We start from the raw sequence: 27632 nt of genomic DNA on the forward strand, positions 1-27632 counted from the left end.
AGTCTTTGACAATTGCCAATAGTGTCCACTGCCTATAAAGAAACAAACTTAACTTCGAAATAGTGTATGGCACCATTCAGGTTTAATAACCTGATACCATTGAAGTAGAACTCGAAAGACTAGACTAGTTATTTATTTTTTAATTGATGAATGTTTCCTTCCTCGTGTCGTTGGACACCTTTGGTAATTGTCAAAGGCCAGTCTTCTTACTTGGTATATCTTAAAACTCAAGGCTAGTCATAACTCGAAAAAAGACTATCTTTAACTCTGTGTGAAATCCAAACCCGTACTCTTACTTGTTGTATACATCTCAACATATGCATACAATAACAAATCTGTGAAAGTTTGGACTCAATTGGTCTTCGAAGTTGCTAGAATAGTGGAAGAAAAAAAAACACTTGTCGCACAAGTTTTGTGCTCTCAGATGCCTTGAGTTCGAGACCTCAGAAAATGTCTCTTATTCAATTCAAATAGTATTTAAGTGAGAAATTATCTCTTTCTCAAAAGCTACGTTACTTCAGAGGGAGCTGTTTCTCACAATGGTTTATACTATCACAGCTCCTCCGTTGCTCGTTACCAAGTAAGATTTTTTTGCTAGCAATTATTTTGAGTAATGTTCAATGGTGTTCGGTGCCTTTTATTTTGTGGGCCTAAAATAATGCGTTTGGCTCTCAGCCCTTTGGTACACTAAAGCACCTTTGTCCCGATAACAGAAGGTAAACAATATTTTATTTTAATTAATTGTATTTTAAAAAGACCCTGGACACTATTGGTAATTGTCAAAGACCAGTCTTCTTACTTGGTGTATCTCAACATATGCATAAAATAACAAACCTGTGAAAATTTGAGCTCGATCGGTCGTCGAAGTTGCTAGATAGTAATGAAAGAAAAAACACCCTTGTCACACGAAATTGTGTGCTTTCAGATACAAGTTGATTTCAATACCTCATCTAATTATGAGGTCTGGAAATCAAATTCGTGGAAAATTACTTCTTTCTCGAAAACTACCTTACTTCAGTGGGAGCCGTTTCTCACGATGTTGTATACTATCAACCTCTCCCCATTACTCGTTACCAAGTAAGGTTTTATGCTCATAAATATTTTGAGTAATTTCCAATAGTGTCCACTGCCTTTAAATCTTTATACATATGCAATGATTACAAGTTGTTCGGGCTGTCAAGGTTAAAACAAAAGTTAAAAAAACTGTCATCAAAAGATGTGTAAAACCAGACCCCTGCCAACGATAAAAAACATAATTGTATAATATAAAAAGGAGATTGCACGCAAACATTTAAAAATCACACATAAGAAAACATTAAAACAAAAGCAAATCCAGATTATTGCAAAAACAGCACACACAATAAAACACCGTAACAACAGGAGGAAGGGACAACAATTAAAAAAAAAAAAAATTGCCAAACAAGAATGAACTAAAAACCCTCAACAGCCAAAATGAAACTGGTACAGAGAGCAACCTTTAAAACAATGAAGTAGGAGCTAAAACATAAATGAATAAAACGTACAATTAAAAAAACCACCACAGTAGCAAACAAAAGAGGGTCTCTGACCCTAAAAACCATACAGCGAATCATTTTACATTTTGTTGCTAAAATAGCCCCCTTTCCTAAGCAGAATTTAACGTTCCGTGATGACTGATGGACAGCAGAAAACCTTTCACGCTCAGTTGTATTGATAAAACATAATGTTTTCATTTTTAAATTTGAATTTGCCACATTTTCAACTTTCGAGTCACAACTTGTTTATTTTCGAATTATATCACTATTGTTGATCCTGGGTTACTTGATATGGGATACCCCTATTTTTGATCTCCTATTGTCACATTCATTTGTCGAAACAGATTATTATTTTGTGCTTTGATTTGTTATTATTTATTTTACAACAATAAAACAAATATGACAGGTCTTAATAGGCCAAAAAACAATGTTGTTTATTGTATACGACATTTCTCAGATAAAAATGACGTCACGTCCTTCTTCCAGGACACGCGGGTCATATAATAGGAAGTTGACCCCACACGTATCCCATTGAGTGACGTATGTCTACACCTACATAGATCTTAAATTGGAAAATTATAGTCACGACCTCATAATTTATCATTATTTACACTTTATAGGCAAAATCAATTATTCCAAGTACCTTGGGGCCTTGATGGAAAGCACTGAAAAAGACATCAAATCACGCATCAATTCCTTACAACAGTATAACACTGATTAAAGCAATCAAATTGATCCAAAAACCAAAGGTATACCTTGACTGGTGGTGAATGACTAGACTCCACAGCTTAATAGTCTTAAAGACACTGGCCACTATTGGTAATTGTCAAAGACTAGTCTTCACGCTTTGTGGTGTATCTCAACATATTATGCACAAATAACAAACCTGTGAAAATTTGAACTCAATTGGCCGTCGAAGTTGCTTGATTTCGGGACATCAAAATCTAATTCTGATGTCTCGAAGTCAAATCCAAATCTTTTTGGTGGAAACTGTCTTCTTTCTCGAACTACGTTACCTCAGAGGCAGCCGTTTCTCACAATGTTTTATACTATCAACCATACTCCATAACTTCACCAAGTAAGTTTTTATGCTAACAATTTTTTTGAGTAGTTACCAATAGTGTCTACTGCCTTTAATGGGCAAAGGAGATAGTGCGCGCGGCGGAGAGTTTGGTCGTGTTTGTGTTTTCCTAGAATTGTGATCGGGCCTATTGTTCTAACATTTCATTCAGCCTTCTTGTATACACCTTTATAGGCGGGAGTTGATTTTATTTTCATCGAGACGAGAATAAAGCGCCCTTTTTTCAATTTGAGCACATAATATTGTCCGGTGTTCTAAACTACAACACGGAGTTATAAGCAACAACTCCAAACGGTTGACCAACTCAAATTGAAAAGAAAACTGAAGTTTAAAATGTTTGCAAATATATCTAATTGTTTTTTAAGAGACTGAGAGACGTTCAACATGTTGTTGAACATTTACAATGGTTCCCAAATAACATTCATACACTGGCCCAACGTTTGTGTTTGGTCGGCACCGTTGGCGTTGGTATTGTGTCAGCTTAAGGCGTTGGCCCAATGTTGGCACCACGTCGCCATGATCAGCATTGACACTATGTTTGTTTCTGACATTGGGTCAACGTTTGGCTGTAGGTCGGCAGAATCACGTTGGTTTTACAATGGCGAACAATATTGAGCCAACGTTGGTTTTTAGTATTAAACAATATTTGGCATTGTTTTGGTTTCCCACGTAGGACCAATTTTGGCTCCAGGTCGGCATTACCACATTGGTTTTACGTTGGCACGCAATGTTGAGCCAACGTTGGTTAATAGTGGGACAGCAATATCGGCATTGTGTTGGTTTCCGACATAGGACCAATGTTGGCTCTAGGTCGGCATTTCCACATTGGTTTTACGTTGGCACTCAATGTTGAGCCAACGTTGGTTTTAAGTGGGACGTCAATATCGGCATTGTGTTGGTTCGACGTAAGACGAATGTTGGCTCTAGGTCGGCATTTCCACATTGGTTTTACGGTGGCACTCAATGTTGAACCAATGTTGGTTGTAAGTTGGACAGCAATATTCGGCACTGTGTTGGTTTCCGACGTAGGACCAATGTTGGCTCTAGGTAGGCATTTCCACATTGGTTTTACGTTGGCACTCAATGTTGAACCAATGTTGGTTGTAAGTTGGACAGCAATATCGGCATTGTGTTGGTTTCCGACGTAGGACCAATATTGGCTCTAGGTCGGCATTATTACATTGGTTTTACGTTGGCACTCAATGTTGAACCAATGTTGGTTGTAAGTTGGACAGCAATATTCGGCACTGTGTTGGTTTCCGACGTAGGACCAATGTTGGCTCTAGGTAGGCATTACCACATTGGTTTTACGTTGGCACTCAATGTTGAGCCAACGTTGGTTATTAGTGGGACAGCAATATCGGCATTGTGTTGGTTTCCGACATAGGACCAATGTTGGCTCTAGGTCGGCATTATTACATTGGTTTTACGTTGGCACTCAATGTTGAACCAATGTTGGTTGTAAGTTGGACAGCAATATTCGGCATTGTGTTGGTTTCCGACGTAGGACCAATGTTGGCTCTAGGTCGGCATTACCACATTGGTTTTACGTTGGCACTCAATGTTGAGCCAACGTTGGTTATTAGTGGGACAGCAATATCGGCATTGTGTTTGTTTCCGACGTAGGACCAATGTTGGCTCTAGGTCGGCATTACCACATTGGTTTTACGTTGGCACTCAATGTTGGATCAGAGTATAGGTTTGAATAGATACCCGACTTTGTCTACCCGAGAGATATGATTTGAACCATAGTAGTGCAGTATCGGAAACGCCTAAATCATCCCTCATTCTGTCAAGTAAAATATCATGATCGATGGTGTCAAAGGCAGCAGACAAGTCTAATAGCACTACAAATACAACATTAGACCTATCCATTGCCTTAAGAACATCATCTCGAAAGTATTCAGTTATTAGTATCATATTTAATGTAAATAAAATAACTGTCAAGTAGATTTTCACAGACACTTCTCGAAAGTATTCAGTTATTAGTATCATATTTAATGTAAATAAAATAACTGTCAAGTAGATTTTCACAGACACTAATTATTGAATTAATCGTAAGGGTCATTCACTACATTAACAGAAAGATAATCTCAAAGTCAATACATTTGAACAGTGATACGTTGGCCCAACGTTGGGGCAATGTTTAGCCAGCATAAATGTTATTAGTGGGGCCATTGTTGGGCAAACTTTAATATTGGCCCAACGTTATGCCGATGAGCAAAAGTATATTGGGCCAATATTGGTAATCAACATTGGCCCAACATAATCATTTTGTTGGTTCTGCGATGGCCAATGTTTACGTTGGGCCAACGATGGCCCAATTTTTAGATTGGCCCAACGTAACTCCTCTGAGCAAAAGTATGTTGGGCCAACGTTGACAGGCAACGTTGGCCGAAATTAAAACTGTTTTGATGGCAGAATTGATAGGCTCAACGTTGACTCAATGTTCAATTACGTTTGCCTGATATTGGTTCAATGTTTTAACATATAAGACATTATTGGCCCGGCCCATAGAGCTATATAATAAGACCTTTTATATAGCTCTATGGCCCGGCCCAATGTTGAGCCAATGTTGGTCCAATGAAAGTGTTCCGTTGGCCCAACGATGAAAGTGGTCCGTTGGCCCAACGTTCTATGTAGTGATGCGTTCTGGGTTACGATACCGAGCTGAAGTTAGCCGCGTTTACGTTTCTGGTCCGACTTTCTTAAGTACAAACCGAGGACGAGCTGGATGGCCGCGTATTCCGGAAATTATGGAAAATAGGAACAGGAAAGGGGTAGAATTTTGGCGTATGTTTAATACCAGATGAAATTTTATTCCATAATCTGATAGACCATACCTGGGGCACACTTTGGAGGAAGCTCAATCGGTCCACTAATTAATATCTAAAATAGCCGCTCTAGAATGCACGCAACTTCTCTAACATGCGAAAGTCGCCCTAATAGCGTACAATGCGACAACTTATCCCCGTGGCGATATAGATCCCTACAAATAAATAGCGCCCTCCATTGGTTTCAAATGCGTTTATCGCATGACGTCTTGCACCTCGACTTCTTAAACGCATTAGAAGTTTCCAACGCGCTGGTGTCCAGGTTTTTAGTGGAAAAAGTGAAAAAAGAGAGACGTCGTACTCGTAGCAAACAAAAAGTGACACGTGATTTCATCATTATTTTCACCCTGGTCAGCACATTATATTCGTAAGTATCAATCAAACAATAATGTTATTAACAAAATAAGTGATCAAATTTGCCAGGCTTTGGGTGGAAAGATAGATTTTGTCGTACATTTTGGTCTATATTTGAATAAACATTCCATTGTCGTCTAGTTTGTGATGAATCACATCTTGATTTGTGTAAATCATAGAATAGACGTCACTTATGTTTGGTTGTGAGTGAGAGAGATTGGCTGTTTAGTGTTAGAACTTAGGGAAAAGTTTCCGTATGGCGCCACCACTTTTTTATTCGATATGAAATAATATAGTGTCTTATTTACCTCAATGAGATATCACTTTTTGTAAAAATGAGTGAAAAAGTGGTGGCGCCATACGGAAAGTTATCCGAACTTAGTATTACCAGCTTGGTGTTATATCCCTTTGTGGGAGTTTTCCGAGTTCCCTTGAAGGGAAGATCATTAAAATAAAAAAAATATGTCTCGATGAATTGTTGTGTTTGAATTTGATGGGTGGTGTGTGTACGAATTCCGTGTGTACGACGTGTGTCACAGCTGACTCACACTCTCTCTGTCTGTGACACTGTTGTCGCTGTCATTGGTTGGTGTGGTGGGTACCAGTCACTTCGGCACCTTGCAAACTTGGCACCTGCAAACTCGGCACCTTACAAATTCGCAACCACAAACTCGACACCTTGCAAACTCGGCACCCACAAACTCGGCACATGCACAAATACAAACACGGCACCCAGTTCAGTTGAAAATGTTTGATTTTCACACATGCGTGGTACAGCTACAGACCTCAGTACGGTAATTTGATGTAAAAGTTCAGTCATGGCCATATTAAAAAGCTTGATCTGATCATGATCAGATCTAGTTGCGATAACGTTTTACAACCCTCCTCCTGATGACGGAAGGGTTACAAAGCTACATTTGAATGGTACAGGGCGAAATGGTCAAACACGTTAAATTTTGACACTGCTACTAGTGCTAGTCAACAGATTTGCTCCATTTTGACCATTCGAAAATCACACAAATTCTAGGAACACGAACTTAATCCTCATTGTCTAGAATCTTTTCATAACACTCAAAACACGATTGAGAAAGTATTTTGTCAAAAACTTACCAGATCCCGGAGCAAAACAGTCACAAATTTCCAGGTTCTTTTAGGAACCTGTCGCACATGGCATGTTTTTTTACTTCTCAGTATGTACAGCGCTTTTTTTTTTCACCAAGCGCTGAACTGCAGGTACACTGTACCAGCCTATTAGATAGACGAACTACCATACATGTACATGTACATTGTAGATTCCCTTGGTGATCCTCCTTGTTTTAAAGTGCTCCTTTTTCTTCCCGTTAGATGTGAATAATACATTTTTTTAAATGTTTTAATTTATTTTTGATAGTTTGAGTGTAACTTCAATTGCCTATTTATACTGGTTGTGGTTGCTACCATAAATGCATCAGAAAGACACACTTGTACACGTAGTGAAACCCAGAGTGAATTTATTAGCCGGGTTGGCCACTTAAACGCACTATTTGTAATTACTCAAAATAGCATAAAACCTTACTTGGTAATGGGTAATGGAGAGCTGTTGATAGTTAGCTCCCTCTGAACTTCTGAAGTAACATAGTTTTCGAGAAAGAAGTAATTTTCCACTAAATTACTTGAATTTGATTTTGAGACCTCATTAGATGTTGAGGTGCCGAAATAAAGCATCTGAAAGCAAACAACTTCATGTGACAAGGGTGTTCTTCTTCCATTATTATCTCCAAACTTTTACGACCAACTCAGCTCAAATTTTCACAGGTTTGTTATTTTATGCATTATAAGTTGAGATACACTAAGTGAGAAGACTGGTCTTTGACAATTGCCAAAGGTGTCCAGTGGCTTTAACAAAAAGCTTGAGAGCAAGGCCTGAAACTGTTTTTTTTTTTTTTTTTTAACTGCAGAAACTACACTCCACCATGCTGTCCAGATTGTGTTCACGCTTGCTTCAGGTACCAGGGGTCACCTCAGCATCAGGGGTCAGGCTTCAGAGTGCTGTAGCGTCAGTCAGTCCCCAACAGGTGTTTGATAGAGAGCAGAAATATGGTGCTCATAATTACCAACCTTTACCGGTTGCATTGAAAGAAGGCAAAGGTAATATTTGTAACCCAAATTATGTTCATATTGTATATATGGGGTGGTACAGTAGCACTTTCTGCTCTACCAGCAAGGCTTCTGTCAGAAGCCTGTTTGTCTCAGATCAATGCACAGTGGACACTTTTGATTTGTTCCTGATTTGAAACCTGTGCTGAGCGGCACAATGTATCAAATTTGCTTGGAGTGCTGGGCAAATATTGTGGGTCCTGGGTAGGCCTGCCCAGCACTGGCCACCGTGGCTACAACACTGGCCATGACAGCTGGGGGACTTGAGAAGGGAACCCTTCATAAAAATTACTTTAAAAGTAGCTAATGACACCTAGTTTTAGCCAGCTTGAACTGGGTTGTCATTTTTCCTAATTCCCTGCTGTTCCCTCTCCCACCCCAATTTCTGTCCTTACCCAAGCTACCCTCATCTCTCATCTATTCTTCACATTTCTTGTTGTATCCAAACCTTACTGTCGGTCATCTTTTTTTCAGGACCAGTACTTTAGTTGCTATTTTGCCTGTAGGCCTACAGGTAGATCTGAAAACACGTTTAATTTTTGTTTATACTGTACTTTGTGAAATGGCCGAGTAAATGATGTTAATAATAATAATAATAATAATAATAATAATAATAATAATAATAATAATAAAACAACAAAACTGAAATTTCATTTAATTTGCAGGAGTGTTTGTATGGGACGTGGAAGGCAAACGCTACTTTGACTTCTTGAGTGCCTACAGTGCGGTTAACCAGGGTCACTGTCATCCCAAGATCATCAGCGCCCTCCAAGAACAGGCCGGAGTACTCACTCTGACATCGAGGGCATTCTACGCTGATGTATTGGGTGAATACGAAGAGTTTGTCACAACACTCTTCGGGTATGACAAGGTTCTGCCAATGAACACAGGTTGGTACATGTTGTTGTAATAATTATAACGAATAATTAATAATAATTAATAGGACAGTTCTTTTCAGGACTGAGAAGTCTCCCGAACTCTCGCACGTCTACTCTGCGGTAGTAAAATAAAGCAAGACAGTTCTCTAAGAACAAAGTAGATACACACATGGGGTTACCACAAACCAAATATACATTGATACCTCACCAAGCAATGCCTCAAATCCTATATACTCTTTATCTCCTATGCAAATTTAACAACTATTAAAATATAAAGTCTTCTACAGCGCCTGTATCCACGAAAGTGCTTATGTTGCTTTATACTCAAATAAAAAAGTTCTTTTTTGGATGTCTTCAAGAGGTGCACAAGCAAGAAAATGTGAAAAGGGGTGCTGCATTTTTAATGTACGCAGCAAACTTGAAGCAGTAATTCCTAGCTCCATGGAATCTGGGGTCGGTTTCACAAAGCCTAGGAGATATTAAAAGGCTAGTCCCAAGTGAGGCAAGTACATGTAACTCGTCCTAACTCAAGATAAGACTAGTCTTACGTAACTCTTTGTGAACACATTTAGTAATTGTCAAAGACCAGTATTCTTACTTGGTGTGACTCCAAATCTGTGAATATTTGGACTCGCTTGATCGCCTAACAATGTCAAAGTGCTTTAAAACGCTTTTTTGAGTAATTACCAATAGTGTCCACTGCCTTTAATGTTAGTAAATTTCACTTTAAATTCTAGGGGTGGAAGCAGGAGAAACAGCCTGTAAGTTGGCAAGGAAATGGGGTTACACTGTCAAGGGTGTGCCAAACAACAAGGCTAAGATCCTCTTTGCCGACGGTAACTTCTGGGGCCGCACCCTGGCTGCCATATCCAGCTCTACAGATCCTAGTAGCTACGAGGGTTTTGGTCCTTACATGCCTGGCTTTGGTCTCATCCCGTATAACGACCTCGCAGCTCTTGAGGTAAGTCTGTTTCAGATTCCAGGCAGAAATTTGAATTATATTTTAGAATATTGTTTTTCCCGCTGGCCAGTAAAATTCCACTGGACAGTTTTGCTATCCTATGCGGAAATATGGCGCTTTTAAAACAAAAAAATGAGTGCACATTAAAAATGAAGACAATTGAAACATTAGCCACTATGCTAACCCCTTGGAGAACACGGCCCAAGTCCAAAACACAAAACTAAATTTTCTATTTCGTGATATTTATGTTACGTTTTTTGCTGGCAAAATTTTAAGAAATTAACAATTAGAAATTTCTGGGCATTTTGTGATGATTAAGTACAGAAATTTGCGGTCTGTTAAGGCTTATAAATGATTGAATGGTCCCATGTCATCCAGAAACTAATTCAGGAAGTACTCAGACTTTAAAGGATATGGTGCTGTGGGCCTAACGCTTTGCTAACACCTTGGCAGAATTTCACAAACTGCTTAAACACAAAAAGCAGCTTAGCATAACAAAATTATGCTTACCAAGAAGAAAAGATTACCGCCACTATACTATCTCACATGCAGTGATAGATCTGTAACTGGTATCTAGCTCTTTTTGTCTTCTCAGGAAATTGTTTTTAAAACAATATTTCAGTTCATGAAATAATGCCATTGTATTATACCCATTGTTATTTCACCCAGGGGTATAAATGAGCAAGGTTGTAGCTACCACGGTCGGAGCCGGTCGGCTATCACCGGCCCCAGCTTTTGCCGACCGGGATCCAACAAAAAATATCAAACTCCGACCGGCATAAATTTATGTTAAACTGTTTTAAATGCCATTGAAATAAGTGAAAAATAAAGAAAACAATCATGTAAAACTCCTAATTAGATGTGTATTTTATTTCTGTAAAAACAATCAAAAAAATTTTCTCTCCAAAACCGCGATCGTCTCCGTGATTGTTGCTGCTTAAAAATAAGCCGCTTGAATGCTGCGAGTTCATGGAGTACTAAAAAAAGCACGCACAATCTCCGGCGTGCGTGTAGTATCCATGATGCACAAAACCACATGGTAATACTCACACGGTCACCCACTGGTTCATGCAGCATGCACAGCACATAACACTCAGTCTTAACCAAGATTCCGCAGGCTGTGATTGGCCATTGATGGCTGTTAATAAATCCATATTCATGATCTTCTTGGCTAGCCTTCTTCACAACACACGCTCACGAACGGAGAATTGGCGAAGAATTGGCGAACGTTGTGCATCACGCCTGCAGACTGTATGCACAATGCACAGCCTTGGAGGAATTCTAGTAACATGGACAACTTCTGCCAACAGAGGGCGTTGCGGGCCAACGTTCATTGAATTATTTCTCAATGTGTGTTGTTGACCGATCGTTGATTCACGAAGATTTTGTTGCAAACGGAGATCAGAACATGTTCAAAACAAACAATTCTCAAACAACAAGTTCATTCAAATGGTTGTTGTTAATTTAGGGCATAAATTAAGAGATAAAGTCGTCCAATTTTAGGGACTTCACTTCCGTGTTTTGTTTTAAATTTTTTTTTAGTTTAAATTTTTTTGTGGTACCATGCAGCAGGCTAGTGAAAAAACCTGCGCGCGATTAATAATTTTGGTTGACTCGCCCGGCGGGCGGCGGTTGAAAACAAAGTTATTCTGATGGGCGGACAATGTTGGTGGAGTCGTCGAAGTTGCATTAAATTTTTATTTAGAATTTTATTTAGATGATTTTTCTGTCTATTAATACTTGTTGAAAAAAAAAAATGAAATGACAAGAATCAATTTTTGAGTTTATTGAATGCACTTCGTTGAGAAATTGTCAATGAATACAACTCAGTGAAACATGGCTTGTCTATTTTACTAATGTGCTCCTTTTTGAAATGGAATAGTCTAGATTTTGCGGCAGTGATCGGACATGTGTCCCGTCATCCTGTGTTTCTGAACTTGTCTCTCCACTCTGCATTGCCTTCTGATAAATATATGCAACTGCAAGCTTTTCAATTGATAAATTCAACACTCAAAAATTCTGGCTAGTAGTCTACCTACCCTATTTTGAGATGGGATTTAAATTGAAACAGAATATTAATTTTATTTATTTTACCCTAACATTTTACTTTAAAACTTAATAAGTATTTATTTTCTATGGCTCCCTGGACATGGTTTTTCCTTTGACAATGGCTATGTCAAGGCACAAATAGGCAAGAGAGAGCCTGGGGAACCCATCAAAGCTTAAACAAAACCTAAAAATCTTCAGCTTCCAAAGACGCTGCCCCTGTTGATCCCACCGGGTTGTGAGGCGCTACGCTGCCCCTACATGTACACCCACCCTCTCGACCATGCTCTCGACAAAATTAGCCGGCATCCAATTTGCCCTAGCTACAACCTTGTAAATGAGTACATGTACATTACCTGCAAGGGTAGAGGTTGATATCTTGTACGAAAAAGCTACTGGAGCGCTGCGGCAGCTTAGGGCTGTATACTCCCCAGGGAACTGAGGTAGATTAGAGGAATGTTATTGGCCAAATGACCAGGGCACTAATGTAAAGCGCATTGAGACGTTGTTGTGAAATAAGAACTAGTTATTTTGGAAGCAAATCATTACATTGGCCGGAGTCGCACCCCTTATTGTATTATCCTGTCTTTGTCCCTTTGTTGATATTTTTAAGTGTTGTCCAATTTTCTAGGAAAAGGTACAAAAGCTACGTGTATGATTCACCTTGTTTTCTAATGTACATGTTGACATGTAAAGTGTTTTTGTGTACAGTCAAGAGTCCCCTTCAAGTAAAATTAATTACAAGCTTTATGTTCAATACTGTAAACATTGATTATGCTGCAAACTACTGGTTAAATTAAATTGATTTGAATAAGGGAATCAATGTGTTGTGAAGAGGTTTTCAACTACTAGTGGTTTAAACCTGCGCCGAGGCCTGGACTTGATAATTTTACCGAGACAAAGTCGAGGTAAATTATCAAGAACCAGGCCTCGGCGGGTTTAAACCACTAGTTGAAAACCGATTCAACACACTTTGATTCCCATTCATAAATACATTTTCGGTCGAAAGGTAAAATAAATGCAAAAATTATAATTGTTCAATGATTTCTTTCAACACAACACCCCTCCAGCTATGAAATGGTTAGGCCCTCAGCCCGATCGGGTGAACAACTCCTTATAAGGGAATGATGTGGGCGTACCGCGTGGTGTGGCACAACTGTCCTGGCCGTTGCTCTCGACCAATAGGAATGAAGAAACTGTCTGATACGCACAGGTGCAAGCGCACTTGTCACGCCCATGTTATAACACTTTTTACTGGTGTTATATACCATCCGTTAAAACAACACCTCGTGATGCCCTTTAGACCAATCAGAATGGATAAACTGTCTTAGGTATTTATGAATTACTATTATTACTATTATTATTACAGAAAGAAGTACAAGATCCGAATGTAGTGGCGTTCATGGTGGAGCCGATTCAAGGAGAGGCGGGTGTGGTGGTGCCTGATCCTGGTTATCTGCGAGGCGTGCAAGAAATCTGCAACAAGCACAATGTACGTATTCAAAACTCAGACTAAAATGGATATATTATAAGTTATCACACAAGCGCGAGTGGAATACGGAAAAATATAGCGCTTCTGCGTCCCATATCCAACGAGGCCAAAGGCCGAGTTGGTTATGGGACGCAGACGCGCTATATTTTCCGTATTTCCACGAGCGCGCATGTGATAACGTATTTATCGTCAAGCAAACTTGGCGTGTGACATAGAACACACAATACGCATGGTAGTGATATTAGCCGTGCAATATAAGTTTTTATCACCACTCCATTCTGCGAATCTGATTGGAGGATTAGCGCGCACTTGAAGATAAAAAAGGTTTTGATACCTTTTGTTTTTGGCCATGATAATTTAGTTTCAGTTTCATTAGTCATCAATTTTTTGGGGGAAAAAAGTACAAATCACAGAACGATGTTTTCAGAAGAGTCGTTTCAATACGGTACTATTTTAGTATTTACCAGGGGTGGATTTCACAAAGGTAGTCCTAACTTAGACTAGTCCTAGGCAATGCTAAGAGATAGGACTAGTCCTACATGTAAGTTAGGACCAGTAACTCATCCTTACTTAGGACTGGTCCTATCTCTTAGCATTGCCTAGGACTAGTCCTAAGTTAGGACTACCTTTGTGAAATCCACCCCACTACTGTTATTATGCTACGTGTACTATCACACTGTGGCGAATATTCTTGTGAATATGAATATTTGAAATTAGCAATGAATTCGCCCCGAAATTGCGATTGGATAGGGATAATTTTATGGGGGGCGTCCGTCGACCTCTCCTTACCAATATCTTTAGAATAATATGCATGCTTTACCAACGTTACCAATGGCTTACCAATGCTTACAAAAATCGATGGCGAATTACGGTCTATACAACATGGGCTGAAGATTAGGAAAGGCTTTGTATTGCTGCACTCAAACTGTGGCGAATGTTATTGCGAAGATTTATATTTTAGTTTTGCAGTGAGTTCGTCCCAAAATGGCGATCAGATAGTGAACATTTTCATCTCTGTCTCACCCCTCGATTTTCCTCAGTCGGCCCTCTCCTTACCAATATCTTATGAATATAATAGTATACAGATGCTTACCAATGCCTTTATGAATGTTGCGAACGCTTACGCACGCTTTACCAACACTAAGCTGCCAGCCACATCAACCCATTATGACCACGGAGCACAACCAAGATCGAAAGTGTTTGATTTTTTCCTGAGGGAGGAAAACCGGATAGTCTGGAAAACCCTCGTGGCACAGCAGAGAACCAACGCACAACTCAACTCACATATGGCCCCGACCGGGAATCGAACCGGGGTCACCTTGGTGAGAGGCGAGCGCTTTACGCACAAGCCAACCATGCCACCCTGGTGTTAACCAAGCGTGTCAAGTGCCTTTAATGTACAAAAGAATACAGTAAATATCCTTCCATCTTGGGCACTTCCAAATGAACACTCTCTGGCTGTAATCCATGGTCGTAATGGGTCGATGTGGCTGGCTTGGAATATCACCTTTACATGCCTGCAGCTAATCTTGGTGCAGGACGTTCTCAGTCATGTCAGTGAGTTCTTAAAATAGCGTTGTGGTACCCGCTGCCAAAACATAGGAAACATAGTAGCTGGTAAGACACTGCTCTAGAATTGCAAGTGTTGTGGGTTTTAATCCCACTCAAGTAATATGCCTGTGATTTTTTTTTCACAGGACTCTGGGGAAGTACTGAGAAAATACTGAATTTACAGTGCTAACACACATCGGTGTATGAGTAAAAAAAAAAAAAATAAATACTACTAATATTTTCGGGTTTTTTCCCTCTCACTTTAGCCTAAAAAATCCCACTTTCATTTGTGAAAACTAAAAAATCTAAAAAATCCCACTTTGTTTTGTGAAATTTTAAAAACCAGGGCCCAATTTCACAGAGGGCCCAATTTAAACACAACAAGTACATGTAGCTAGCACAAAAAAAAAATTATGCCTCCCAGAATCTGGTTACCAGCTAAAGTACCATGTCAAATAGATTTGCTAAAGTTTCTGCTATTAAGCAAAAATAAGCAGGATACCCGTCGCAGATCTGTGACGGGTATCCTGCTTATTTTTGCTTAAAGCCATTGGACACTTTCCGTAAACAGCATTGTCCAAAGGCCCACACTTGGTGTATCACAACTCATAAATAAAATAACAAACCTGTGAAAATTAGGCTCAATCGGAAAATAACGGGAAAACCCACGTTTGTTTCTGTACATTTCGCCGAGTCATGACATGTCATAACATGTGTTTATGATAATTGTTTTAATGTTTTCTCAAAAAGTAAAGCATTTCATGGAATAATACTTCAAGAGAAGTCTTTTACCATTACCTTCTGTAAACCCTATACATTGTATGTTATTTGTAAATCTGTGATTTTTTTTTGATTTTTTTTTCTGTTCCGAAAGTGTTTAATGGCTTTAATTTAATAGAAGAAACTTTTAAGCACAATTTTGGCTAGCAGCTCGATCAAATTGGGCCCTGATACAAAATATTAGTTGGCTGAGCTTCACTTTTGTCTGAATCTGCTTGACACTTTCTCTGTGTCAGATGAGGGCAGTGACCATTTGAAACTCCCTTTCACACTACTCTATTCCCCGGAGTTGCCCCCGGGGATAACAAGGGATGGCATTTTCACACTATGATTGCTTTACCCCCTGGTCCACCATGGCAAATTGGCAATACCCCGATGAATAGCCACTCCTGTTCAAGGGTCTCAAAATTCATCACTGCAATAACCTATCTTTCTGAAAGTTTGTATCTGACATGTCTGAGCGCCTTGAGTACCTTGTTTGGTGCGCTATATAAGACTTTGATACTATTATTATTACAATGAAGTCAAACCCCTGGGTATTCTTAAAACCTGCAGGCAGAAACTCCTAAGAATAGGGACAGTGTGAAAGTGCGCCGGGGTAACTGCGAGATTAAAAAACTCCCAGGGCCTCCCCTGAGCTGCGTTCACCAAGGATAAGAGATAAAAAGTGAAAAGGGCTTGTATGTCTTCATGCGCACGTGTTATGACAAAAATCTCTACCCTGACAGATTATTAATGGTTTATTTTAATCTGAATAAAAAACAACCAAAAGGTTGACAACATTCAAATTTACAAAATTTTTACAGAATTAAGAAAAATGGAATTAACAATAAACAGGCAAAATCTATACAGAAATACACAAAAATTAAAAGAAAAAAATGAGAGTATAAGTGGCTCCTACCTATCAAAGAACTTCCGAGCATGTTTACCAGCACACAAAAAAATTGTTTTTAAGTCCAAGCCCCACAACAAACTCTTGCTGATAATGGCGCATTCAGTATTCCCCACTGTTCTGTTTTTTGTGTGTGCTTTAAATTTGGCAACACGGCAGTTAACGGTTGTATGGCTTCTGACTGGCACCCCCGAACAAAGATATTGACAAAATAGGGACACCGCCAATATAGGGCTAGATAGCTCAGTTGGTAGAGCGCCGGCACGTTAATCCAGAGGTCGTTGGTTCGAATCCCACTCTAGTCGATTCTTTGTTTAACCCCCAAAATCATTTACAAGTTTACACAGTCAGTTTCCCTTGTGGTTTATATTGATATGCTTTAAATTTTATCACAATTATGGTTTAACTGAGTGGGTCTCACAATTCACAACCCTTTTAGAACTTCCCCTGTAGTCTCTATGGACCTTGGGTTGAAAAGCCTATGTGACATTGTCTGAAATAGATCAGGGACCAATTTCATAGCGCTGCTTAAAGGCACTGGACACTTGAGGTAACTACTCAAAATAATTGTTAGCATAAAAACTTACTTGGTAACAAGCAATAGAGAGCTGTTGATAGTATAACATATTGTGAGAAAGCCATCTGAAAGCACACAAATTTGTGCAACAAGGGTGTGTCTTTTTTTGTCATTGTTCTCTTGCAACTTCGATGACTGTTTGAGTAAAAATGTTCACAGGTTTTTTATTTTATGCATGTTGGGATGTAGTACTGGTCTTTCTTAGTTATACCAAAGGTGTCCAGTGCCTTTAACGGTAAGCACATTTTTATCAGAAAACGGTAGCAGAAAAATGTGCTTAAAAGCGATTTGTGTGTCACAGGTTGGCAGTAAAAGTAGGCGGACAGCTTGGGCTTTTGCCATGGATTCGTAAACGTTAGGTCATTAACTATTTTTTGCATGGATTTATATTGTTACGCCATTCGTTTTTCTACAGTAAAGGTTAGAATGCCTTTTCATGTGCTTTGTGTGTTTGCAGCGTAGCGTGATGGAAAACACACAGTAAGTGCAAAATCGACCGTTCTCCAGCTCTATAAATGGGACCCAGAAGCCCTTTGGTGTCTTGTATTGGACTAAATTTGGTGGAATTGAAGTACATTGAAGTTTGTGAGGTACGGCTGGGATCCTAAAATTCCACTTTCATGACTGTGAGATTAATTATTTATACCAAAGTATCTCTTTCTGAGATTGGAGTTGCTTGCAATCAGTGAGAATTTTGACTAAAAAACTTGTTGTTGTTTTTTCATTAAGAAAGAATATTATATTTTTTATTTCAGGTTCTATTCATAGCAGATGAGGTACAAACCGGACTGTGTAGGACAGGAAAACGATTGTGTGTAGATCATGATAACGTGCGTCCAGACATGGTGCTGCTGGGCAAGGCACTGTCTGGTGGAGTTTACCCGGTAAGATTAAACAAGCAGGTTATTTATTTTTTTATCAGAATGCTCAGCAAAATATTCTGTCACATGATTTGATCATCATGAATTGTGAATTGAAACAGTGTTTGATGAAACTTTTTCGGTGGGCAAATAATTTTATATGGCCTCAACATTATGACATACTTTTGTACCTTGTAGAAATGCCTAAAATACCAAACTTTTTGCATTTACAAGTGCAAGTAACCAGTGAAGCCTTACGTGTTTCTAAGTTTTGGTCAAGGGAGAGGAGACTCTTTGCTTGGCAAATAAAGCCACACAGTTTTTATCTAGGGACTGTTTACATGGCGCACAGAGAGGTAAAAGATTTGCCACGATTTTAGGGACACCTCGAAAACAGGACCTCCTACGATACTAATGACGTCATTTGTATAAGTACGAAGCTTATTGATCGTTTGGTGCCATGTTATACGTGTACTTTATCCAAGTCATTTCAAATCATAGGATACAATATTTATGAGAAAGAGGTTTGAATTTTGACAGCATGTACTAGTTCTTGACTCGGATTGAACATAAATGGTTCATTAATAAATATAAATAATCGCAGCCAAAGGCCGATATTAAGAAAATGTTTAGCGATAAAAGTATTTTTGAGAGAAATATATATAAGTACAGAGTAGATTGGGTTTGTACTGCACCCATTATGATACACAAATACTCACTGCTTCAATTGATTGAAACTATGACTCCATATGTGATTCTCGGAATGTTCCATTTCCCTGGGGGGGGGGGGGGGAGTGCGGGGGAAAATCAACTGCTCCGGGGTTCACCAAGGGAGTCATGGTTGAATTATAGCACAAGTAATTTTAAGCAGTCAATATTTCCAGTCGTCACTGTGTGTTCCCGTGTTTTACGGCCTCGTGATTTGCAACTTCAACTTTTTGAAAAAAGGGAAGAAAAGAAATGAGGTCAAAGACCTTTTTAATAATGACCAAACCTATAAGGATCAGCTTTTGAGGTGACGCCAAGACTGGAGGTTGACATTGTGTAAGAAAAGGCCATTGAAGTGCCACAGCAGGTCAGGGCCGTATACTCCCCAGGGATCTGAGAAAGAAATGGAATGTTATTTGCCCAATGACCAGCCGTCTATTTCACCAAACTCTTCCGAACTTAGGATTAATCTTAGGACTTAGGACGAGTTAAGGTCCGTATCCGAAGACGTTAGGACGCATTGAACCCATCCTAAGAATAGGATGGGTTACTTGTCCTTACTTGAGTTAGGATTAATCCTACGGTTTTGTGAAATCTTTTGCAGGGCACTAATGTAAAGCGCATTGAAGCGTTATTGTGAAACGCGCTATATAAGAACTAGTTGTATAATTTATCTTTTTGAATTATCTTTTTAAATTTATTGAGTTGTATTTTTTGTATATTGGAGATGCTTACTGTTGTTTTGCTTCATCAGGTATCAGCCGTTCTTGCTGATGATGAAGTGATGCTATCCATCAAGCCAGGAGAGCATGGATCGACGTACGGGGGTAACCCGTTAGCTTGCAAAGTGGCTATCGCAGCACTCAAGGTACATTACACTCCATTTATAGTATTTGTGATAGGCTCTGCAAAAATGAGTCACAATTGGGGAAAATTACACACTTGTGTGATGTTTGGTTCAAAAGTTTTGACCTTTTGGAAAATAGATTATGTCATTATGTCACATCTGAAAATGACCCATACTAGGGAAACGGCCCCTTTAATAAAAACATCAACTATTGATGTCTAGGGGATGAACAAAAAGTACATGTTTTGTTCACCGTCCTTTATCGATCAAAAACACAGGTTTTATTTCAGAAAATGTCAAAATACAGACCCTAAAGAACCATAAAACCACATAAACAATTTTTTTTTAAAGATAAAATTTCATCCTCCCATCACTCAACAGCCCTGTACTGGAAAGTGGGTTGTGCGACAAGAGACTCATTTTTGTAGAGCTTGTCACATTTATAATGCCGTTGTGTGCATTTCACCTTTAAAAAAGAATTTCAAAGCGTCATATCAGCAGAGTGTAGGTTCAAGTCCTAGTCGTGACACTTGTATCCTTTTAGCAAGACACTGAACCATGGTTGCTTCGTAAAAGTTGGGGAGGTAGTAGTGCTTTCTGCTCTACCAGTCAGGCTTCGGATGGATGAAACCCAACCCTATACATCCGTATGGACCGTTTACATTTTAATATTTAATCTGTTGCTGTACAATTGGAATTACAATTTTATTTATTTTATTTATTTTATTTATTTTGTATACCTGATGAATAAACCAATTCACTTCAATTCAATTCAATTCAATTCAATTCAATTAAAGGTCCTGGAGGAAGAGAAGCTGTCCGAACGAGCGGAGCATCTTGGCCAGATCTTGAGAAGTGAACTGGGCAAACTGGATAAGGACATTGTGACATTGGTTAGAGGCAAGGGGCTTCTTAATGCCATTGTCATCAAAGAGACAAAAGGTTTGTTTTATACCTGGATAGTATCCCAAACAGATTGCCCTTGTACAGCATTGCAAAATGCTTTGCAGATCATACCAGTTGTTAATAAACAAATTCATTCTTTGCTACTCCAGGTAATAATAATAATAGGTTTTTGTTAAGCGCTTTATACACCACAAGGGCATCGCAAAGCACTTCCAAAATCATTAGAATTCAATTAGCTTATTCAGGATAGGATTCAGAGTGCACGAAGTCTGTTTAGTCTAAATTTGAAGCTAAACTGATGGACAAAATTAATTCCTAAGTATGAATTCATACTGGACTGAAATGTTGATCTTACTTTGTCACAATATAAACTTCAGAAAGTTATCTATGCAGGCCTGACACTGCATGGAGGCATCAAAGGCGATTGCCTCTGTGCCCCCATGTCATTGCTTCCGTGCCCTTGAAATGCTCCAGTAGAAATTTACATTTTCCTCAAAAACGAAGCATACAGGCCTGCACTGCATGCAAAAAGTGGTGACAATCCTGAGCCTATGGTGAAATTGTTCATCTTACAGGCAGAACAGAGCCATAGTAAGCTTAAAGCCATTGGACCCTTTCGGTTCAGAAACAAAAATAAAAGTTCACAGATTTACAAATAACTTACAGGGTTTACAGAAGGCAATGGTGAAAGACTTCTCTTGAAATATTATTCCATGAAATGCTTTACTTTTTGAGAAAACAGCAAAACAATATAAATTCTCGTTAACGAGAATTACGGATTTATTTTAAACACATGTCATGACACGGCGAAACGCGCGGCAACAAGGGTAGGTTTTTCCGTTGTTTTCTCCCGACTCCAATGACTGATTGAGCCTAAATTTTCACAGGTTTGTTATTTGATATGGTTGTGGTACACAAAGTGTGGGTCTTGGACATTACTGTTTACCGAAAGGGTCCAATGGCTTTAAAGGCACGGACGCTATTGGTAATTGTCAAAGACCAGTCTTCTCACTTGGTGTATCTCAACATATGCATAAAATAACAAACCTGTGAAAATTTGAGCTCAATTGGTCATCGAAGTTGCGAGATAATAATGAAAGAAAAACACCCTTGTCACACGAAGTTGTGTGCTTTTAGATGGTTGATTTCGAGACATAAAATTCTAAATCTGAGATCTCGAAATCAAGTTCGTGGAAGATTACTTCTTTCGCAAAAACTATGTCACTTCAGAGGGAGACGTTTTTCACAATGTTTTATACTTTCAACCTCTCCCCTTACTCGTCACCAAGTAAGGTTTTATGCTAATAAGTATTTTGAGTAATTACCAATAGTGTCCACTGCCTTCAAAACATCTGAAAATGAATCTGCGTAAAGACAAGTGATGTTTGAAGCTTTGCATGATGCCAAAGATAAGAATAAACTATAAATGATGGTAAACTTGCGGGAACGACCATGAAATCATTTTCTTTTGAGGGAATTTTGGGTCTGAAAAGAGCCGGTTCGGGTCTCAACATTTCAAACAGTATACTCTGCTCGTCTTCAGGTGCAGTACCAAACTAAATCACACACCAATATAACATGATAATGATATGGTATTTTTTTTTATCCCTCGACAGATTTTGATGCTTGGCAGGTGTGCTTGAAGCTGCGTGATAACGGACTTCTTGCCAAACCGACTCACGGCGACATCATCAGGTTCGCTCCACCGTTGGTCCTAACAGAGGAGCACCTCAGAGAGTGTCTTGACATCATCAAGACAACAATCATGTCCTTTAAGTAAACACAAATCAGACAGGATAACTACCTAAGATGATGATCATGTGAGTAGTCCTTGCTTTCAAAGATCAAAGAGAAAGATACAGTATTTTTATTATTTTTCAGAGACAGATTTTACCTCGATGCTGCGGTAATGTTAGATACATGTATCGTCACTTAAATTGATATCCTCAACTTGATCACAACAGGTGGAAAGATTCTGTCATTTCCCGAATTGCAGAGTTTTTATGGAATTGAAAATCATGTTGCAATAAATCTTCACGTAACTAAATCAATTAACTTAGTCACAATAGGGTCAGAGATAGTGAGGTAGTTCTTGGATTGTGTCTGGCCATCCAGTGTAGATCACCTGGTATTGTGTACTAAGAACCGGATCTCAAGTGGTTTTGGTCTTCAGTTGGTCTTGCTTTGTTTGCCCAAAGTGGACAAGATCATCTCATGTTTCAAGTTTCTGAAATTGAAAAACTTTTGTTTTAAGCCTCCTACTGTCTGTTGATTAGATCGTATGGTTTTGAAGGGTAGATAAACAAGTCTACATACAGTACATGTATGTCAGCCTGCGTGCAATAATGATATGTATTGTTGAACGCATCTTTGCAGTACACAGTGACCCCTCCTACTCTCTGACCATTAATGCTCGTCCACATGGTTTTGAATGGTACATGTAAATAAGCTATGTCAGCCTGCAACAAAGATATATTTTGTTTAATGCATTTTCACTGTACATGGTCAACCCTCCTACTCTCTGACCATTAATGCGCATCCCCATGGTTTTAAATGGTAGATAAACTATGTCAGCCTGCCACAAATTCTTTTGTTGAATGTATCTTCGCAGTACACGGTGAACCCTCCTACTCTCTGACCATTCATGCTCATCCACATGGTTTTGAATGGTAGTCAAACTGTGTTGGGCCTGCAATAATGATATCTATTGGATATGCATCTTCACAGTTCACAGTGAACTCTCCTACTCTCTGACCATTTTGGCCTGCAATATTATATGTAGCTAAATGCATTAAACTACACAATTCACAGATAGTCCTGTGGACAGTTGTTCTACTATGCACTAAATATGCTATTGAATCTTTCAGAATGTTTTGGTCAAGTTACGAGCAATTTTACGAGCAATTTTTACGGATTGTAAGAGTGTTGTAATAATAGCTACCAGACAAATATGTTTTGCCTAATATTGTATCTCTCTTTTAAACGCATCAGGGTAATTGCGTATTCTTCCAACTGTAATATTAATTCCTAATAAACTCTATCGTCTATAATTTTTCAGATTTATTTTTCTTCCTTAGAGATATGTTCCCTATTTTATTTTAAAAGGGGAAGTCAGGGTTGATATAGTTTAGATTTGTATCTGAATTCAGACTTCTTAAAGTCTACCTGGAACATCTTGCTTTAAGGTCACTAATTTGATCCCTCGATTAAGCTTGGGCGATATCACGATATTATCGATTATCGCGATATTAATTTGGAAACGATTTCGATATCGGATGGATTTGGTTTTAATCGAAATATCGATATATCGCAATATATCGTGATATATCGCGATAATCGCGATATATCGATTAAATATCGCGATGTTTTTGCTAGCTGAGACATCTTGCACCCCATAGGTTTGAAGTAAAACCAGAAGAATAGGTCATTAGAACACCTCTCTTATGCTATGACTGTCTCTACAACTTTCACCTGGAGTTTTAAGACTGATGATGTCAAATTTCATTAATCGCGATTATATCGAATATCGCGATATATTGTCGGCGATATATCGTGAATAAAATAAATCGATATCGCCCAAGCTTACCCTCGATTATAACCGTCCATGTATGGCTTCCGACTGGCACCCCAAGCAAAGCTATTTAGGGAGACTGCCAACATTACGGCTAGTTAGCTCAGTTGGTAGAGCACTGGCATATTAATCTAAAGGTTGCCGGTTCCAATCCTGCATGTTTTCTTTGTTCCATCCCAAACTTGTCTTTTTGTCTTTACTGAACCTTTCAGTTTCCCATTTGGTTAATTACTCAATCCTTTTGATTTACTTTTTCCAATATAAAAAAGTTTTGGGACTTGTCTTGGGTTTCGTTTTTCCATGAGATGTCAACCATTAAATTTGCTAATATTTAGCGCCGGCCAAAACACAGGGAATTTATTGTTTTTGTATTGCTGTTTTTCTGTAATAATTATCCAAAGAGTTTTAACTAATTGTTACCATGCACTTTAAACCTTAAAAAAACATGTATGTAATTATCAACAGTTTGAACAAGGGCCCAATTTCTTGGAGCTCCTTCTGCAGAAATTATCGCTTACAAATTGTCTGCTTAGATGAAATAAGCAGGACACCATTGACAGATGCTAAGTGTGAAATAGCATTTGGGCTGGTAATCTTTTCATATGATTGACAAAGTGTTCTAAATTAAACAATATATAAATTTTGGCATTTTTTTTTTTTTTTTTTTTTTTTAGTAGCATAAAAAGAGATTCTAATTCAAAGGATTTTCTGTATTTTTGTTCTCATAGCTTGCTATAGAATTTTGCAATTGTGCGGTTTTGTTATAATCAAAGCTGAATATTTGGAGATAACTTACTTGGTATATTCACATATCTTTGTTTTAGTTGGCACGTTATAACTAAACAAATGTTTCTTTAACATTGGTTAAAATATGTGCGAAAAATCTTGTATTTTAAGATTATGTGCCAATTTTGAGTTTGGTATAACTATAATAGTTTTTTACAATCACAGATTTTTCAGTCCTGGATTTTCAATATTATCTTTGAGAGAGCAGGGCTACTTCCTTTTTGCAAAAGGCACTTCCATTGAAAAATTAAAGGGGCACTTGGGCCAATATTAGGACAATGGGGACTGTGGCCTCCATGTGTGTGAATCCAGGCCTGATGTCTGATTAAATCACTGTATTAAATTGAGTGCTTTTCAAAGTTCTGAAGAAAAAAAACAATTACCAACAACACATTATACTCATGTGGGATTCAAACCCACTACATGTGTATTACAGAGTTAGTTATCTTTACCTTATTGACCACTAAACCTCCGAGCGAGCCCAGAAAGGCACTGGACACCTTTGGTAATTGTCAAAGACCACCAGTAATCTCACTTGGTGTATCCCATTCAACATAATTATGCACAACATAACAAATCTTTGAAAATTTGGACCCAATATGTTGTCGAAATGCATGAGATAAATGAAAGAAAAGGCTCCCTTGCTTCATGCACCAATTTGTGTGCTTTCAGATGCCTAAAAAATATTAAAAGACTTAGGGCCTGAAGTCTTTTTAAATTATTGGAGTGAGCAACTACCCCTTTCCAAAAAACTACATGTACCTTACTTCAGAGAAAGCCGTTTCTCATAATGTTGTATACTATCAACAGCTCTCCATTGCTCGTTACCAAGTAAGTTTCTATGCTAACAATTATTGTGAGTATTTACCAATAGTGTCCAGTGCCTTTAAAGATTAATATTGTGACATAATACACTTGGTCTGTATTTATGTTCTTTTGAACTAAACACATTTTTTCAGTTCTGAAAATACTGGAAATCCCTAGTTCAACTAGGTCTGTACATGTATATGTAACATCCTCTAAATAAAAAGGACATTATCCCATTTTGTGAAAATACTGAAATCAATCCATTTTCATTAAGACAAAACAAAAATGGATAGAAATATTTTATTTTTATTCAATGTTATATTTCACATTTAACTTTTTATTTTTCCTTTTTAGATCTTTAATATAATTTTTCTTATAGTTAGTGCTATTTAGACATTTTTACCAAGGTCTGGTTTTTCATGTAGGCGTAATTTTCCCAACAAACAGTGGGGGAAAATTTTAACTATCATATATACAATTTTAGGGTTGAAATTAAGTTAGTTTCCCCCCATTTTGATACTTGGGCCTTCAAAACAGTTGTTCAGGGTTCTAGGGTACTTAAAGTTTAGTTTTTGCAAATATTACTTTGTGTTTTGAAATTTTGTCTTGCTTAAGTTTCTTCATTATGCTTTTGTTTGCTTCTCAACACCTTCGGCGAATAAACATGTAATTATGTTTATGTGTAGCTTTGCTCAGTAATAATTGTGTGTGAATTTTGATTTATTTTTGTTGTGTACTGTATATAGAAACCTTCTGACCAGTTGACCATCCAACACAACATTGCACTCGATAATGTTGAAAGCACTATTTTTATATCATGCTTATAAAACTTTGCAAAGTAGTTATAAATGTTTCCAAACTACAAACTGTAGATTCGTTACGAATCTACACTCGATCAACTGTTGAGTGTGGTAAAACTAAAGTGATATGTCAACTTGAAAATTATTGTCTGTCCAAAAATAATATATGGTGTGAAAAACTCAGCTGAAAACATGTCATATTATTTCAATTTAATGAGACATTTTCCAGTTGAACAACTTGTCCTAGGAAAAAAACGCAAGACTACTCCTTGGTAAGGAACTCATCCTAACTCGAGTTAAGACTATTCTTTACTCTTTGTAAAATCCACCCCAGTGCCTTTAAAGGCAGTGGGCACTATTGTTAGTTACTCAAAATAATTGTTAGCATAAAACCTTACTTGGTATTAAACGAGTAATTGGGAGAGGTTGATAGTATAAATCATTGTGAGAAACGGCTCCCTCTGAAGTAATGTATTTTTCGAGAGAGAAGTAATGTTCCACGAGTTTGATTTTGAGACCTCAGATTTAGAATTTGAGGTCTCGAAATCAAGCATCTGACAGCACACAACTTCGTGTTTTTTCTTTCACTATTATCTCGCAATTTCAATGACCAATTGAGCTCAAATTTTCATAGGTTTGTTATTTCAGGCATATGTTGAGATACACCAAGTGAGAAGACTGGTCTTGGACAATTAGAAATAGTGTACAGTGCTTTTAAACTTTCATGCATCCATTGGCACAACTCTCAGCCAATGGTCTTCATTGACCCCAGCGAGGTTGGGTAAGTTGCATAAAAATAAATTCAATGGTTCTTCTATTACAATTTTGTATCACAATCCGTTTGTAAAAAAAAAACTAATTTCCACAGTAAAAACAAATTTCCTGACAATAATCATTTTGTAAAACGAGCCATAAACCAATTATTTCCATTATTATTCCCTGCTCGTTCGTGGGATAAATAATTAGTTTGTGAAATAAATCCCCATAAACCATTTATCTCATTTATTTTCTGTTCTCACGTTCTCACATGTTATTGTGCAAGTTTCCAGTTATTTTTACATTTTAAAGACAGTGGACACTATTGGTAATTGTCAAAGACCAGTGTTCTCACTTAGTGTATCTCAACATATGCATAAAATAACAAACCTGTGAAACTTTGAGCTCAATCGGTCGGCGAGTTTGCGAGATAATAATGAAAAAAAAATCACCCCTGTCACACGAAGATGTGTGCTTTCTGATGCTTGATTTTGA

General features: G+C 38.1%; 1 protein-coding gene across 3 annotated transcripts in view; it reads left to right on the forward strand.

The window, feature by feature from the left end:
* The window catches only part of LOC139940411 (ornithine aminotransferase, mitochondrial-like), a 53108-nt gene extending 27378 nt beyond the window's left edge, over positions 1–25730 (forward strand). For 2 of the 3 annotated variants that reach the window (XM_071936644.1, XM_071936645.1), the window contains 8 exons: positions 7721–7910; positions 8585–8809; positions 9535–9758; positions 13174–13296; positions 17852–17980; positions 19419–19532; positions 20309–20453; positions 22034–25730. In XM_071936644.1, the coding sequence (XP_071792745.1) occupies positions 7736–7910; positions 8585–8809; positions 9535–9758; positions 13174–13296; positions 17852–17980; positions 19419–19532; positions 20309–20453; positions 22034–22197 (1299 nt within the window). In that variant the 5' untranslated portion in view covers positions 7721–7735 and the 3' untranslated portion in view covers positions 22198–25730. Of the gene's footprint in view, positions 1–5710; positions 5797–7720; positions 7911–8584; positions 8810–9534; positions 9759–13173; positions 13297–17851; positions 17981–19418; positions 19533–20308; positions 20454–22033 lie in introns of those variants that run through there. The other variant, XM_071936643.1, reaches the window with a different exon arrangement.
* Positions 25731–27632: the final 1902 nt, after the last annotated feature.

The sequence above is a fragment of the Asterias amurensis genome, chromosome 8 (assembly GCF_032118995.1).
Source record: "Asterias amurensis chromosome 8, ASM3211899v1".
Lineage (NCBI taxonomy): Eukaryota > Metazoa > Echinodermata > Asteroidea > Forcipulatida > Asteriidae > Asterias > Asterias amurensis.